This window comes from Typopeltis vanoorti, chromosome 17 (genome assembly GCF_054136105.1).
Source record: "Typopeltis vanoorti isolate ZY-2024b chromosome 17, IOZ_Tvanoo_1.0, whole genome shotgun sequence".
NCBI lineage: Eukaryota > Metazoa > Arthropoda > Arachnida > Uropygi > Thelyphonidae > Typopeltis > Typopeltis vanoorti.
This window is the reverse complement of record NC_143565.1, coordinates 86,984,987-87,001,787: the sequence shown is the minus strand read 5'-3', so window position 1 is coordinate 87,001,787 and position 16,801 is coordinate 86,984,987. Positions and strand designations below refer to the sequence as shown.

At 36.2% G+C, this 16,801-nt stretch overlaps 1 protein-coding gene across 2 annotated transcripts in view; it reads right to left on the bottom strand.

Annotated features, from left to right (window-relative positions):
• Nucleotides 1–4,475: 4,475 nt before the first annotated feature.
• The window catches only part of LOC150097600 (galectin-8-like), a 34,722-nt gene continuing 22,396 nt past the window's right edge, over nt 4,476–16,801 (bottom strand). For both annotated transcript variants that reach the window (XM_090407561.1, XM_090407562.1), the window contains 3 exons: nt 15,043–15,117; nt 13,136–13,224; nt 4,476–5,022 (listed from right to left, as the gene is read on the bottom strand). In XM_090407561.1, coding sequence (XP_090263687.1) covers nt 4,683–5,022; nt 13,136–13,224; nt 15,043–15,117 — 504 coding nt within the window. In that variant the 3' untranslated portion in view covers nt 4,476–4,682. The remainder of the gene's footprint in view (nt 5,023–13,135; nt 13,225–15,042; nt 15,118–16,801) is intronic.

Genomic DNA, 16,801 nt, shown 5'->3' with positions numbered 1-16,801 from the left:
ATTACTCTTCCCAGTTTTGCACCATTGGCAATAACTGCATTTTGTAACTCCCTTAAATTATTTCCTATATCATTGCTGTACACTACTAGTCATCTGCCTTCTCCTGGATTTTTTTCTCCCATATACTACTCTTTGATGTCTGCCCATTAGCTAGTCTCCTCTCTCTTTTTCTCTCTCATCTACATTACTAGGTTCATGTCCAACTCTGTCTGCTCCAATTTATGTAATAGCTTCATGTGGTATTCTGTTAAATGGTTTTGCAAAGTCCAGCAGTATCACCATGTGCCATTTCCTTCATCCAACTCAGTTGTCACTTTATTATAAAAAGTTAGTCTCATTTTAGCAAATTACTATCTTTCACAGAACGATGCTGCCTTCCATAAAGTATCATATTTCTGTCCACCCATAATTAATTCTGCCTTTTATTAACTTTGCAATACTTTTTTCCTTCAAGGTTAAGCACTGATCAGCATTCATTATGTAGGATTTATGGAAACCTACACAATAAATGCCGACCACCGTGTAACCTTGAAAGAAAAAAGCATTGCAAAGTTAAAAGGCAGAAGTAAGCAGAATTACACTTATAATTAAGCAAATAACACTCGACATTTTGACCTCTATATTGAGGTCGTCGTCACCAGGAAAACATACATATGAACAAGGTACAAGTTACATGAGGCTACACAAAACTATTCTAAATCTTACTGCTTTATTAATTGTTTCTACTAGCCTGACCACTGGCAAAAAAAAGTAAAATAAATACGTAGATAAATAATAAATAGAAAAATTTTTTAATCATTGGTAGGTTATGCTTATGTATAAAAAAAAAGATTTGTTTTTCTATTTATTTTTATTGTATTTATTTTTTCCTGCCAGAGGTTAGACTAGCATAAATAATTAACAAAACAGTTAGATTTAGCTTACTTTTGTGCAGTGTCATATAACTTGTGCCTTGTTCATATGTGAGTTTTCCTGATGACTTAAATACACAGGTCAAAACATTGAGTGTTATTTTCCAAAATTATTCACTGCTCCCATGGTATCTAGAATTTGCTACCTTTGTTTCGAGCCTCCTTTAAGCAGAGTAACTATTTTGCCCTCTTTATGCTCCCTTGACACCATTCCAGAGTTGAGACTTAAATTAAACAACTTTTTAAGAATTCATATTTACATTTACAACTGGAACTGCAATACCTCCACCAGGAGATGACACCCTGGCAAAACTTATTATTGAAACTAAAAAAAATAAAAATAAAATGAGGTATCACATTTCTACATACCCTTGTAGATGTACATAACACACAGTATATTTTAAATGGTTCAGTCATTGATCTGCTTGATCAAGAAATAAATGGCAAGTACTAGTACCACCAGATTTGATACACACTTTCCTCTTTTCATATTTGAGATGCTTTGCAATGCATGCATGACCTGAGAGAAAGGCATGCATTGCAAAGAACTAAGAGACCAGCAAATGTTGTGTACAGCCCTTTGTAAAGCAACATAGACATTTGGTTAGGTTATTATTATTATTTGTCACCTCCAGGGAGTCCAAAGACTCATTGAGGAAGGGCATCCACTCTACAACTCTGTCTCCACCAACTGACTGCAACTACACCAAAGCCATCTATTGCCGACCACCACCACTGGTATTTCCACAGACAATCACAAACATCCATGCCCACGGTGAGCTTCAATCCCACAGCCTTTTCGCTGGGGAGCAGATATGCTAACCACTCAGCCAGTCAGGCTGGGAAAAAAACTCGTGTAGGCGGATTTGAACCACCAACCTATGGATAACTGCTTTGCTAACATCTACAGTCCACCACTCTGCCAGATGAGCTACCAACAGTCAAAAGTTACTAAGCAATACCTGGTTAATCATTTGGTATTAAATAAAACTACTCTTTCAAGAAATTTGTTAAATGAAAGTGATAGCATTATCAAAATGGCAATAAGAAATCTCCCTTTAGAATATTAACTCAATATGGTGCACAACTTTTTATCTCTTTAGTCCACCCAAAAACTACATACACTGAGTGACTTTAAATCTATGGCTTTACTTGTTTCCAGGGTATCTTGTTATAACACTTCCCAACTTCATATTGTTATCAAATAACTGCATATGATCCTTATAGGCTTGTAAATGGCAAGGAATAGTAATGAGCTAATATGATGTGTAATATAACATTTTAACATCACCAAGGGTTCTTTCATTACGCAGTCTAGAAGCAGCAGTAATTCAAGGACAGTATTCGGCTTCTGACAGTTTCCTTTGAAAATGAATAGCAAGATTAGAGTCCTTTCTTTTAAGCTTACACGGTGATCCGAATGCATTTTGAAAATTATGGAGACAACTACCGTGTTTAAATAAAAACTTTAGTTTAATTTTAGTTATATTAAACTAAAGTTTTTATTCAAACATGGTAGTTGTCTCCATAATTTTCAAAAATGCAGCGAGATTAGAGAGTAGAAAGGTAATAGACAGTGGTTAGTAAATGTGAAAAATGAAGAGAAGATACATGTAGATTCAAAGGAGAACCTGAAGTAATTTAGAAAAATTACTTAAGTATAGCAGAAGCTAAGAGGATAAAAAAAAGTGTGTCCAGATTCTTTGGTTAAGAGGTATGATAAATACAAGAATTAAAAAAAAAAAACATTTTGCCACTCAGCAGGCAATGATAATGAAGACTTTCAAAAAGAAGTATGTATGTAGCAGATTAAATAGTGATTGTACAGAAGAATGAGTCTGAGATGAGAAATGGGAAAAAGGATTCGAAGAAATCGCTGTGAGTGAAAGAAGAGTAATTCTCTTGCTATGGGATTAGATGGTACACCAGTTTGAATTTTACAAGAAGGTGCAAGGGAATTGGCAGTGCCTTTGACCACATTTAACTGAAGTCTCAGCTCTGGATTAGTCTCAAGGGGAGGAAAGAGGAGAAAATAGTCCCATTACATAATGAAGGTGCCAAGAAAGATGTAGCAAATTGCTGATTTCAGTGTATCATAAGTTTTAATTAAGGTAATGGAGAAGTTGGTCAAGAGTGAAATACAGAAATGGATAGACAAAGATGAGATACTATATGGAGGCAACATGGTTTTATGAAGGCAGGTTATGCCTCAGTAACTTGCTCACATTTTATAATACAGTGACAGCTGAGTTGGATAAAAGTAATGGTTTAGTGATAATGCTGGACTTTGCAAAAGCTTTTCACAGGATACTGCATGGAATTCTAATTAATAAATTACAGCATAAAGGGATGGATATAAATTTGGTGAAGTGGATGAGAGGATGATTGATGGAGAGATGCCAGACTGTAGTTTATTCAGGAGTAAAATCCAGTATATATGCCTGTGGCTAGTTGTGTGCCACAGGGCCCTGTTCTTGAGTTGCTACTATTTAATTTGTACTTAACAATATAGGAAAGGATCTGAGAGGAACTATTCAGTTGTTTGCAGATGATGCAAAATTCTTCAGGATGATTTCAATAGATGGCAGTATGGGCAAAGGAAAGTCAGTTTAATGTGGCGAAGTGTAAGGTTATGCATTTTGGAGTAAAAAGATTACCAGCTGTGTACCACATTGATTCCAGTACTCCAGGAAATTGATGAAGCCGGGTATTTGGTGTTGTTAGTGGATAAATGGAGTTAAAGTTTAGAGGGCATATTGCAAAAGTGGCTGAAGCAGTTTATCGGATTATTGGTTACTGAAGAATATGCTGATAAGCAGAGACAAGGAGGTTATTATATCTCCTCTTTTATTGTAGTCGCCGAGTAGAACTTTAAGCCTTTTTGCATCCAGTTCCAAGTTAGTTGATTTCTCTTTCCGGAGTTAGTGATCTCTGCAAGGGAGTAGAGTATTTGCTCTAGGAGACAGTTTTTAATCCCTCAAGTTAAGAAAATTAACCGTAAAACTCTCAGCTCTTTCAGACAATAACATAGTGTTATGACTAAGGGACATGATGTGGTAGCAGTTGTGACAGTTGTCTGCCATACTTGCTTTCTTCCTGAATGTCTATTAAAATCATTGATAACATAGGACTATTTTTTTTATTGTTAAGGATGGGAATGGCTGTCCACCAGTCATTGAGAGTTAGTGTGGGCTAAACAACTGACCTCCTACCTTTGGGAAATAAGATGTTAGAGTTTTTTTTTTTTTTTTTTTTTTATTATTTATTAAACCTCTGAGATATCTATTTGTAAGAGAAAAAAATATAACCACAGTAAAAAAATATTTAGTAACGTTATTAACATACAAATACTTCAGTTAGTGTATTACACACCATTATCAGTATAAAGAAGAAGAACAACGCCAATAGAAAATTCAAATAACACATTGAAACTGCGTGCTATAAAAATGTTTCTCTTTCGCATGCTTCATCACAGTTATTGATATTATTGTATTAAGTTTCGAGAAAGAAAGTTTACTGTCAAACAAAAGCGATGCAGTTGATAACTTAATAATTCAAAAGATATTTTACTTGAAATAATTTTATTTCACTACTGATATATAATTAAAATGGATATAATTACATCAATGATATATCAAATAAATAAGAATTATACATGAGTAACAGTATTTTATTTTTACATCAATAATATACCAATGCTGAATGGCAGTCTCTCTCTCTAAGCCTAAATTAATAATATTAAATTAAATATAATATTAAATCTCTCTAATATTAAATTTTGGTTTTGCTGGAAAGAACGAGAATTCGCTCAACATACACAGATGTACCTTTGAAACATAGATATTTTATTCTCTCGTAAAGCATGCGATGAGGAAATCTGGCATGTAAAGCTCCATTCACAGCTATAAAATATCCTTCACGTCTGCAAATTATTTGCATATCAAATCTCACATTGGAAGAAAAGGGAAAGTTCAAGACACGGATTTCATCATCCCATCTACCAGCATCACGGGTATTGAAAATTATTAGTCCCGTATCTTTCCAACGAGAACTATAGTGGAATGGTATGTCTGAAGATGGGCTATTATCCACTTGCAAATCAATTGAAAACCTAAAGAAACAGAGGAAGTTAATTTCATGAATATCGAAATACGTTGAATTTTGCTTATTCGCACAAAGTAAATATAATGGACTATGAATCATTTTAAAAGTAATATAATACATAGGTTAGAATGGCTATTTTAATAATTGGTAGAATGGTGATGGCCTTCCATATGGAGTCATGCAAATCTGTGGAGGTTGAGCTCAATATGTGTACTTCTAATAAGCATAATTTAGCAAAATTTAACTGTTGAATTATGCTTATTATTATATGACACCTACAAAGAGTCCAAAGACTCATCAAGGGAGGGCACCTACTTCCATAATTCTCAATCCACCAACCATACATGCCCCTACCATCATCTACACTAACGCCATCTACTGCTCACCTAGTAAAATACTAGTAGTGCCTACTGGTATTATTTTTGTCTGTAAATTGCATGTGTTCTCAAGGTCCCTTTGTCTGTATCAAAACTTAATTTAAAATGACCATTCACGTGACTTTTATAATCTACATCTAAATATACTCCACAATTCCCTCATCTCTCCAAAATTAGAGGAACCAAATCTTTGCTTCATTACCACTTTTTGCCCAAACTTTATTTCACTTATCACTGAAACTATCCAGACAACATTCATAACGAATAGTGTTCTCTGAACATGTTGCGAATCTGATATCGACTCGCTACATGCACCTCATTTTCCTCACCACAAGGTCGTTTTCCTATCCAAATGCTTCGGTCAAGCACCTTTAACATATTTCTTTTCGATCTCTGAATACCAAAGTATATAAACTAGTATTAGGTTATACTACATTAAAGTGATATCACTACTTGAATGAGGATATAAATTAAACTACACGACTGATGATAATTAACACCTTAACAATCTTTTCATACACTCTACATGTATATCAACTCCATTAATGAAACGCTATGGCAGTTTTGCATAATGTGCAAAGACCAACTGAACATCTGACAAACTATTCATAAATTTATGAATTACAAATACATCTGAAACAAATAGTGGATGTGGCTTTTGCACACCACGACGCTTGACCGCACGAAGGACGACTTGGTTTCGAGTCTAGTCGGCGACTAGAGGAAATTTTTCTAAGCTTTTTTCGACCGGTTCCCAAGTTAGTCGATCTCTGGCACGGGCAAGCGGGTTTTTCGTCCCGCAAACTCAAGAAAATCGACCGTAGAACCCACATTATTTCAGACATTAAATATATTCTGTTAGGGTTAGAGACCACGAGATGGCGGCACATTTGAGCCGTCTCTCTTCACTGTGTGCCACTTAATTAGTGATAGCCTTGGGCCAGCTATCTCTGATTGGGTACCACTGGAGATTGAACTGCCCACTCAGTCTCCAAAAGTTAGATAGAGCTAAATGGCCTCGCCTACTTCCCGTATACGGGAATAAAAAGGCGTTAGCTGATTTTTTTTTTCTGAAACAAATGCCAATTTATAGTTTGACCTTTGGATTCCCTTACGATGGTGCTATTTGTTCCTTTTTCTTCCACTCTTTAGGTATCTTCCACCACTACAATTTTGTTTGAGCAGGTGAAACAAAATTCCTGCTTACTCCCAACATTTCTTATTATACAAAACAATGTTCCACCAGTCCCACAGTCTTATTAATTTCCATTTACAAATTTCAAATCTCCACTTTTTCCTCCACAATCGTATTCCTTCCTATATGAAATACAGTGAAAAATATTCACTTTTAGGAGACTGAGTTCTTCAGAACAATTTATCTTTATGGGAACTGATCTATAAGTCATGGACACAATTTTTAGACTATTTTTATTTGCTTTTAATTTTTTTTTTTTAATCGAAAGACCAACCATGTGGGATGGTCCGTAATACTCCATGAAAGTGCCGCAGCAAGCATAAAAAAAGTTCAATCCATTCTCATTAAAAGAAACCCAGATAAGTCAGCGACCAAATAGCAAGGCAAAGTAGGTCTTCTTTCTTTGACAAAGAGTCGCATGCATCGGGAATTTCTGCCCTAAGGGCTAAACATAAATCAGACTGTTTACAGACCCATTCTCGAATGTCGTTGTCGTTCTGTGGACTTCCTTCCCCATTTTCCCTCCACCATACCATGCCTTAGGATGACTTGAGATCTCCTAATGAGTGGTTTTTCAAGTATGTATTTTATTCACGGCTAACTCACCTTTAGTCGAGTTAGCCGATAAAGGTTCCTCGCGTCATGGAGGGGAAGCGAACCCAGATCTTTCTGACCAAAGGGCTTCCTCTATACCAGTGTTTCTCAACGTGGGGCGTATTCCCCACAGAGGGGCAATTTGAATATTTTGGGGACAATTAGAAAATGTACATGTACATATTTATATTATACTTTTTCAGAATTTGGCTGACTATTATGCTAGGGGGGGGGGATCAAAATCTTTGAGACGTTGAGGTAATTATGTCTTTGAAATAAGCTAATCGGAAACAGTCGCACAATTAGTCTTCAGGAATTTTTAGTATCTAAACAATTTCTTGCCACATAGCCTGAGGGACCAAAAATTCTTAGCTTCACAGTTTTCTATGTATCACATATCTTATTATTTTTCTACTCGTTCCTTTTCCCATGCTGAACAACATTATGGCTGACCATATTTCCTTGAGACAAAAACGAGACATTGGGATGACAAATACGGGATGGGGGTTATGTAATATTCTGTATTCATAAAATAGTAAGACGATAAAAAATGTTTTTTTTTTATATAAATACGGTATTTTTGCCACGTCTTTTGCAACCACCAAGATTAGTTTTGGTGTTATCTGCACACAAAGCAACAATTTTGTTTCGTAAGGCAAATTTGTCACTTCCTTCAACATAGTACACTGTAGGTCGGATGTTTCACCGGGTAAGTCTATAATTTTGTCTTGAACACCACAATTTGGCAAAAAGTACTGCACAACGATTAAAAAAAGTTCGATGTCTTTTTTTGTTTGATGCATCTAAACTGACTGTAATGCTTTGTTTTATTCAAATCCTCTATTACTTCGCCCAATGTGTGTGTGTGTGTGTGCGTGTGTGTGTGGTGATAAAACATTGATAATTCCTGTTTCTGATTTGTTACGTGCTGAAGAAAATTTCGGTTCATAAATTTTATATTTATCAATGTCGATAAGCAATCATTTGCACGAAAACTTTGGCCGTGGAGCATAGTATGATAAGCAACAAGAGCTTCACTTGCTGCAATTTTATCGCTTTCACTATCACATCTCACCATAAACGAACTAATGTTTTTAACTGAAGCAAGCCAGAGTCTTTTCAGCATCCTTATGTTTCTGGCTACGTAGATGTTGGTTGATATCACTTCTGCCTCCATGAGCAATGGAAAAATGGACATTGCAACGTCCGCATACCACTTTTGTTCCGTCGCTATACAGCTTGTCCAGTTTAATAAATTTGAATGCTTTCTGGAGGTCGTCATTAAAACTGCAGTTTCGCCTCTTTGACATTGCAAGGATAAGCTTAAAGCTTTAAAAAATATATGAAATTTAAACTATCAGCATTGAATAACAAAGCCTCCGATTAGCATACAGGCAAAATAAAAACTAACGCTACAGCAAAACAGACGCCGCGTCTGAGACGCGCAAGTGTTGCCAACATGCATTTTTTTTTTTTTTTCTCTCTCTCTCTCTCTCTCAATAAATTACTGCAGATATCGATATTTAGTATCGAACAATGCGATTCCATGGTTATACAAATTACTGGTATCCATGATATTGATATACGATTATAGGTTATTATTTTATGAATAATAATTTATGATTGACCAATATTAAATTATATTTACAGTTTTTATTAAAAACGGGATAAAATTGACATGTTTATTAAAATGACGGGACGGCCTGGAAATATGAAAAAGAAAAAAAAAAAACGCTACTGTTCCGTTCAAAACGGTACGTATGGTCAGCCTAAACAACATACTAAAGGGAAGGATTTAAACAAGTTTACTTCCCATCAACTGCATGGCGTACGTCCTAAACCCACCTACTATTAGAATCAAATAATAGAGGAATTGCCGCATAGTCAGAAGGATCAAACTTTAAAGAATATAACTCCCTACAACTTGTATACAACACCTGTTATGCACTTCAATTTCACTAAATAAAAAAAAAAAATAATAATAACACATCTAGCCCGGATCAGCACTGTCATTTCACTATCTACATCAAATGAACTTCCATATTCACCACTCTTCAATTAGCAATGTAAGTATGGAATAATTGGCTTTGTTTTTACAGTATTTTTACTAATGCGAATTTCCCAACCTCACTATATATCAGTTTCTTAGTTGGAATGTTACAGTTTTTGTGCAACTACTGAGTTCTTGCTGCACAAATCTCCTCCGCAACGACTGCTTATTTCCATTATTGTCTCCATTTTGCATCGTTTCAATTTGTCCTTATTTATTCAATTATAAGAATACAGTAGTAGATAACTATCATACACTGATCTCGAAACAGCTATGACACTTTCTCTCTCTCTCACACACACACTTTCTCAGCAGTCATGCAAAAAGACTTTTGTATAAACTTTCTTTACTTGCCTATTCACACTCATTTCCATTGTCAACAACGTTTCTAAACCTCTGTTAATGAGAGAAGTGAATCAACTGAGGACTGATTATTATGATGATTACAATAAGAATGCACATTTACTACTAAATCTGAGGATACAAAACATCTGTTATATCACTCCTTTCTTAAAAAAAAAAAAAAAAAAAAAAAAAAAAAAAAAAAAAAAAAAAAAAAAAAATCAGCTAACGCCTTTTTTTTTTTTTTTTTTTTTATTCCCGTATACGGGGAGTAGGCGAGGCCATTTAGCCCTATCTAACTTTTGGAGACTGAGTGGGCAGTTCAATCTCCACTGGTACCAATCAGAGATAGATGGCCCAAGGCTATTATTACTATTATTACGGGCAACTCCAGGGAGTCATTAGACTCATCGAGGGAGGCCCCAAATCATATTCATCACAACTATCTGACATTCATACAGTATCTATCATACCTCGCCTTAAACTCATTCACCGTCACAGCATCCACCACAGACTCAGGGAGCGCATTCCACTCATTCACCACTCTAAAAGTAAAGAACCCAGCTCTAACACCTTTACTAACCACACTTTTGCCCAGTTTCCATGGATGTCCCCTAGTCCTCCCACAACCAGCCCTGTTCTCAAAAATATCTTCTGAATTAATTTTATAGAAACCCTTCAGTAATTTGAATGTCTCAATCATATCTCCCCTCCTCCGCCTATCAACCAATTTTTGCAACCCACAAATCCTCAACCTGTTCTCATACGGTTCATTCCACAGATCTGCTATCATCTTGGTCACTCGCCTCTGGATCCTCTCCACCTCCTCCCCATCAAGAAGAAACCTAGGTGACCAAATCTGAGCACAATAGTCTAGATGGGGTCTTATCAAGGCTCGATAGAGAGGAACAATAACCTATCACTAATTAAGCGGTACACAGTGAAGAGAGACGGCTCAAATGTGCCGCCATCTCGTGGTCCCTAACCCTATCACAATATATTTAATGTCTGAAATAACGTGGGTTCTACGGTCGATTTTCTTGAGTTTACAGGACGAAAAACCCGAGTTTCCGGGAGGAAAAACCTGCTTGCCCGTGCCAGAGATCGACTAACTCGGGAACCGGTCGAAAAAAGGCTTAGAAAAATTTCCTCTAGTCGCCGACTAGACTCGAAACCAAGTCTTCCTTCGTGCGGCCAAGCGCCGTGGTTGGCAAACGCCACATCCACTGAGCTACACAGGCTACCACTCCTTTCTTTTAGAGACATAATCCTAACGAGCGATGTCCCGTTGTATCACAGACTCCGGGTGACATGTCTTTGCCATCTTGCTCTTTTCAATCTTCTACAGATCTTGAAAGCATCTCTTTCGAATTCATCTTTACACTGATTCTACCTTTGCAAATTATTTTCGCCTGTTACTATAACTTCCATTATGTTCTTTCCAATCTATTGGCAAACACGCTTTCATCGCTTTATCGTGCATGCCACTGGAAGATCCATGAATCTCTGTTCCAGTCTTTACTTTCAGTCACTCTTTTTTCATTATACTTTTCAATGCACTTGAAAGATATAATGAAAAAAGAAGTTGGAAAAAAGAAATGTCTAAAGATATTAGACATTTCTTTTTTCCAACTTCTTACACTATCTTTTGATTCTGCAATTTCTTGGTGTATTTCGCAAAATGCGTAAGTCTAAAGCTGTCCTGTTTGGCCAAGTAAAAAAAACACTTTTGTCCCTTCGAATCAGTGGATTCAAATCTCACCGTGAGCATGGATGTTTCTGAATGATGTCTTTATGTGAAAAATGAATTTACTCAAACATGAGAGACCATCATTTTGCTTTTTGGAGGTCTAAAATGACGTGAAAAAGAAGTATGTTAGTCTCCGGATTATCAAGTCATTAGTCAACGATGATACTGAAATCGTTTAGATTTATGTTCTTTCATAGATGGAATTAATTTAACATAAAGAAAGCTATTGAGATTTGTATATAAGTTATTATAGGACTCAATGTAGTTATACGAATATATATTTAAATCACATTTGAATTTATTTCTTTCAATTTAAATTGAGCCTGTGTAGCTCAGTGGATGTGGCGTTTGCACACCACGGCGCTTGACCACACGAAGGAAGACTTGGTTTTGAATTCTATTCGTCGACTAGAGGAAATTTTTCTAAGCCTTTTTTCGACTCGTTCCCAAGTTAGTCGATCTCTGGCACAGGCAAGAAGGTTTTTTATCCGGAAACTCGAGTTTTTCGTCCCATAAACTCAAGAAAATCGACCGTAGAACCCACGTTATTTCAGACATTAAATATATTGTGTTAGGGTTAAGGACCACCAGATGGTGGCACTGGTCGAGCCATCTCTCTTCACTGCGTGCCGCTTAATTAGCGATAGCCTTGGGCCAGCTATTTCTGATTGACTGCCAGTGGAGATTGAACTGCCCACTCAGTCTCCAAAAGTCAGATAGGGCTAAACGGCCTCGCCCACTCCCTATACGGGAATAAAAAGGCATTAGCTGATTTTTGACTGATAAATTTAAATTTATTTATAAGCTTTACCCAGCCATCTCGATTGGACCAGTTGCAAGAGCACAAAGGAGCAAAATGTGTCCAAATTACATACTCCAATTGGGATTTAGGATATACGCGAAAATATCTATGACTTCAGTTTTGGTCTTAATCAGACAATTTGATTGGTAAGATGATTCGAATTGATAATAACAATGGTTGGTGGAATTTAGTGAAATTGGGGTCTATGCGAACATTTTTCAAATTGTATCAATTTTTGGTTAGTCGGATCCTTTGATCATGAGATAGCAAAATTATGCAAAACAAAATCATGTGTATCATATAAGCCAAAAATGGATGAATTGCAGTTTCATAAATTTCATTTCTAACTTTTAACATACTAGTCGATTTTTTTACAATGCCATCCAAGTTCTTTGACCAGAACTTTTACGAACATCACGGCAGCTTTCACGAAAACTATGAGATATTGACAATCCCAAATATATAACGCTGAAAACATTTAAATTATACTGGTTGCAAAAAACTGTAATAGCCTCTACAGGTAGGTTTATCTGATCATGTGAACAGCTTGTGGTTCAGTAATAGACGTCCTTTAACCAGAGTTCAAGACGGTATAATCTCCCCTTCCCCACCGCTAAACATTTCTGTTTTATTATTATTTCAAATTGGTTTGAAATAATATTTTGTTTCTTTTCTGGCTATCGATGAATCGTTTAATTCGCAAGATGATTCGAAATGACAAATAATTCATCTTTTGCCTGATATAATTTAATAATGATAAAATCTGTACTTAGGATCCCTATTAAAATTTGCCGAACTGCTTCTCTTGTGCATAAGTCTATTGCAGAACTTCCAGAGCTCAGTTGATATCAACGTTGATCTTTGACAAAGTTATGTTCGAATCCAGTATAACATCGAATAAATAGTTTTTTTTTCTCGTTTTCATTTTTGGTATATAGATAAAATTAATATCAAAATTTATACTAATTTTGAAAAAAAAAAATGGATATTTACACATCGAAATAACTTACGGTGTTCGATTTCCACAAGGAAATCCGGAAATTATGATCACACTGCCAATTCCAAAATGTCGGATACAGCATAATTCAATTGGAGTATGCTATAAAATAAATAAAATAGCTATTATTAAAATCGCACTATTTCATTCTGTAAAATAATTCAGGAGTTACTTTTAATTCAATGTTAACTAATCCATTCCATTATAAATAACTTAAGAAACCTTGTTGCTCAGTGGAAGTAGTGTTTATACTTACAGTGCTAAACCTTCCAAAGAAAGAGCATTGCGAGTTCGATTCCAATTGCTGACTAGAGGATCTCTTTTTTTTCCCTAAGCCTTTTTTCGGGCAGTCCTCGAGTTAGTCGATCTCTGGCATGGGCAAGTGTATTGTTTTCCCCCCAGAAACTCAGTGTTTTCGTCCCGTAAACTTAAAAAAAAAAAAAGCGACCGTAGAACCCACACTATTTCATACATTAAAAATATTGTGTTAGGGCTAGAGACCGCCAGGTGTCAGCACTTATTAGCCGTCTCTTCACTGCATGCCGCTTAAATTAGTGATATCATTGGTCCAGCTATCTCTGTCTACCACTGGAGACTGAATTGCCCACTCAGTCTCCAAAAGTTATATAGGGCTTTAAAACGGCTTTGCCTACTGCCTATAAGGGAAGAAAAGGCATTAGCTGATTTTTATACCGTTTCTTATATTCGCATTTCACAATACAATTGAAGATGTCCTCCCGCGATGAGTCTTCGGACTCCTTGGAGGTATCAGGAATAATAATAATAATAATAATAATAATAATTCCAGCAAGAGAAGTCGTAGAGACCTCTGTATTGCAGAAATTTGTAGATATTTTCCTTTCCTTCTTGCTAATAGATGACTTTGCCATATATGATTACACAAAACATGTCTGGGAAAAGAGAGAGAGTTGACTTTTCTAATAAGCATCCAGTATATGCAAAATATTTCTGAAGAATGCAAGTCTTACCATTTAATATAACATAGGGATTCATTTCTAGGGAATTGCAGTAGAATTCACATGAAATAATTTATAGTTATAATAGTTAGTGCTAACATTTTCCCTGAAAATCTTCTTCCAACAAGAAGAAAAACATGTTTTTCTTCTTGTTGGAAGAAAAACAACATATTTCTCGGTTTAAGAGATCTCCAGTGACTTATTACGCAGATATTTAACTTTATTTTAGAGTCATAATATGACTAATTATTCTTCATTAATTTATTATTAGTTTCTTCCTTCGGTCGTTTTCAAGAATCCGTATTTGTTTTTCAGTCATGCTTTTTACATGCTCGTGATTTAGTAAATTTTTTTGCATTTCTTTTGCATTTTGAAAACGGCGTTAACACTCTCGATTCAACAAGAAGTGATAAGTAACTGCGTATTGCTAATGCTGGTGTTATTACTCGTCACCAGTTATTAGCATTTGATCTATCACTTCATAACTTTTATTGAAAACAGTGAAGAGGACAAGATTCATCTCAGCTAAATGATATAATTACGTAATCACAAGAAAGATATTTATTTAACCAAATATTTCGGTCTGGAAATAGCAGACCATCGTCGGTGGTATTATTATTGTTAAATATTTATTTAACCAAATATTTCCAGACCGAAATATTTGGTTAAATAAATATCTTCCTTGTGATTACATCATTCAGTCTTATGTCGCAAGTATCCTTAAAACAACATCTCAGCTAACCCAGCGATTTGTAAGCTCACTTGATAAAGGTTTAACAGGACAATGCTACAGGCTCGATCTCTTGGCTTTCACGCCACAGAGCGCTACCAAAAGACCAAGATTAAAATAAGATTTTCTTTTACTCGTATAACTTATTTTGCATGATAATGGGAGTAGAAATTATAAGAAAGAGAGAGAGAAAAAAAAGAAAATGATACTTACTTGGTGGTATACTTCGGCAATAGTTTCACATAAGTCAAGTGGAGGATTATCGGCTAGTTGTGGAGCTAGCATGATCTACAAAGAAAAAAAAACGGAGGTCGCTTTTTTGTTTTTGAATTCATTTTCTAAATATTTTCGTTATTTCCTATTAATATCAATGTATATCTTTCTTCGAGGTCACGCGCGCACACAAATACAAGATTCTAGGGTAATCGAATTCCACAGGCTTGGTTATCTAATGATAGACTATTATAGGTTCGATGCTACTCACAGAAATTACACTATTTCAGGAGATAAACATACACTGGAAGTCCTTGATAGCCTCGAACTCAGCCATCACTAAACGCTGAAGGATAGACCATGGCTGCCTACCTATCCTTAAGAAAGTAGTTACGGCTAATCGAGCTCTGCCTACTCCTTTGGAGAATAAAATGTGTTCAAGGATTTAATTACTTTTACTATAATAAGGACATTCAATAAAAATTACATAGTCTAATAATGTTATATCCGCCTCCATTATTGAATGGCCATTGCAACCAACCAGGCGTCACTCAGATCACAGTGAAAGCTGTCCATGTACTGGAGGTTGGTGTGACATTCAAGGTATTGATCGACATGGGCAAGAGATGTGATATTACAAACTTTGAAAACGAATGATAGTTGGTGCTAGTTGAAGAGTGGCAGCATAAGGAGACTGCTAATATTGTAGGTTGTTTGCAGAGGCTTCAGTTAAGGTGTTTCAATAGTGGAAGGATATTGGACAGAACAGCAGTCGCTGTGGGCTTCATAGTTTTATAGTTAACACCGGTTGTCCCACATTGTGCAAGTCCTGCAGACGAAAAACTTGAAACAGTGCCATCTGCAAAGGAATGGACGGCAGTGTTTCCCAGACCACATTTGAAAGTACCCTTCCTTTTTGGTTCTTGAAGTAAGCATCCAGTGAAGGTTCTTGCGCCTAATCATCGACAACAACGTCTGCAGTTTGGATTCAAGAGATATCATTGGATTATGAAAGAATGGAGAAAAAAGTTGCCTTTTCGGAATCACGTTTTTTTCCAGCTATGTTCGCATGGATGTGAAAAGCTAGGAGCAAACCTGGATAAGGATTACATCCAGATATCAAAGGAACAAATAGCCATGGCACCCACCTTAATAAGATGTAAGAGTTCCTTTTGGAGAAATCGTTGTGGAAAAGAATACCTACGGAGCATTATTTTCCACAAGCGTACGATAGCGATTAATGGAAATTTTGGACTATTCTTCGTGTAGGTATGTAATTGTTTAATAAAAATTACACAATCCAATAATGTTATGACCACCTCCATTATTGCATGGCCATTCCAACCAACCATGGCCATTCCAACCAACCCCATCATAATGAGGTCTTAGATTGTTGTGGGGACCTTACCCTACGCTCCAGTTAGTCCCACAGATGTTCAATAGGTTTGAGATCACGGCTCTATGGAGTCCGTTCCAGTGTGGTGACGTTCACATCCACAAAACACGCAGCTACAGCAGGTGCATTTTTTTGCTGAAAGAGACAACGGACAGTTCCATAGAAACACAACAAAGTAGAACACATTACATTATCCAGAATGTTTAGATATCTCTTTGAGTTCAATGCTCATGGCACCACAAACAGCGGTCGATGCCAAACCAGGTAAAACAGGACATAACACACACCGTCACCTCCAAATTTCATAGTTGGGGTTATGCACTGGTAAGAGACGTTCACCTAGCATCCGCCGCATCCGTCCAT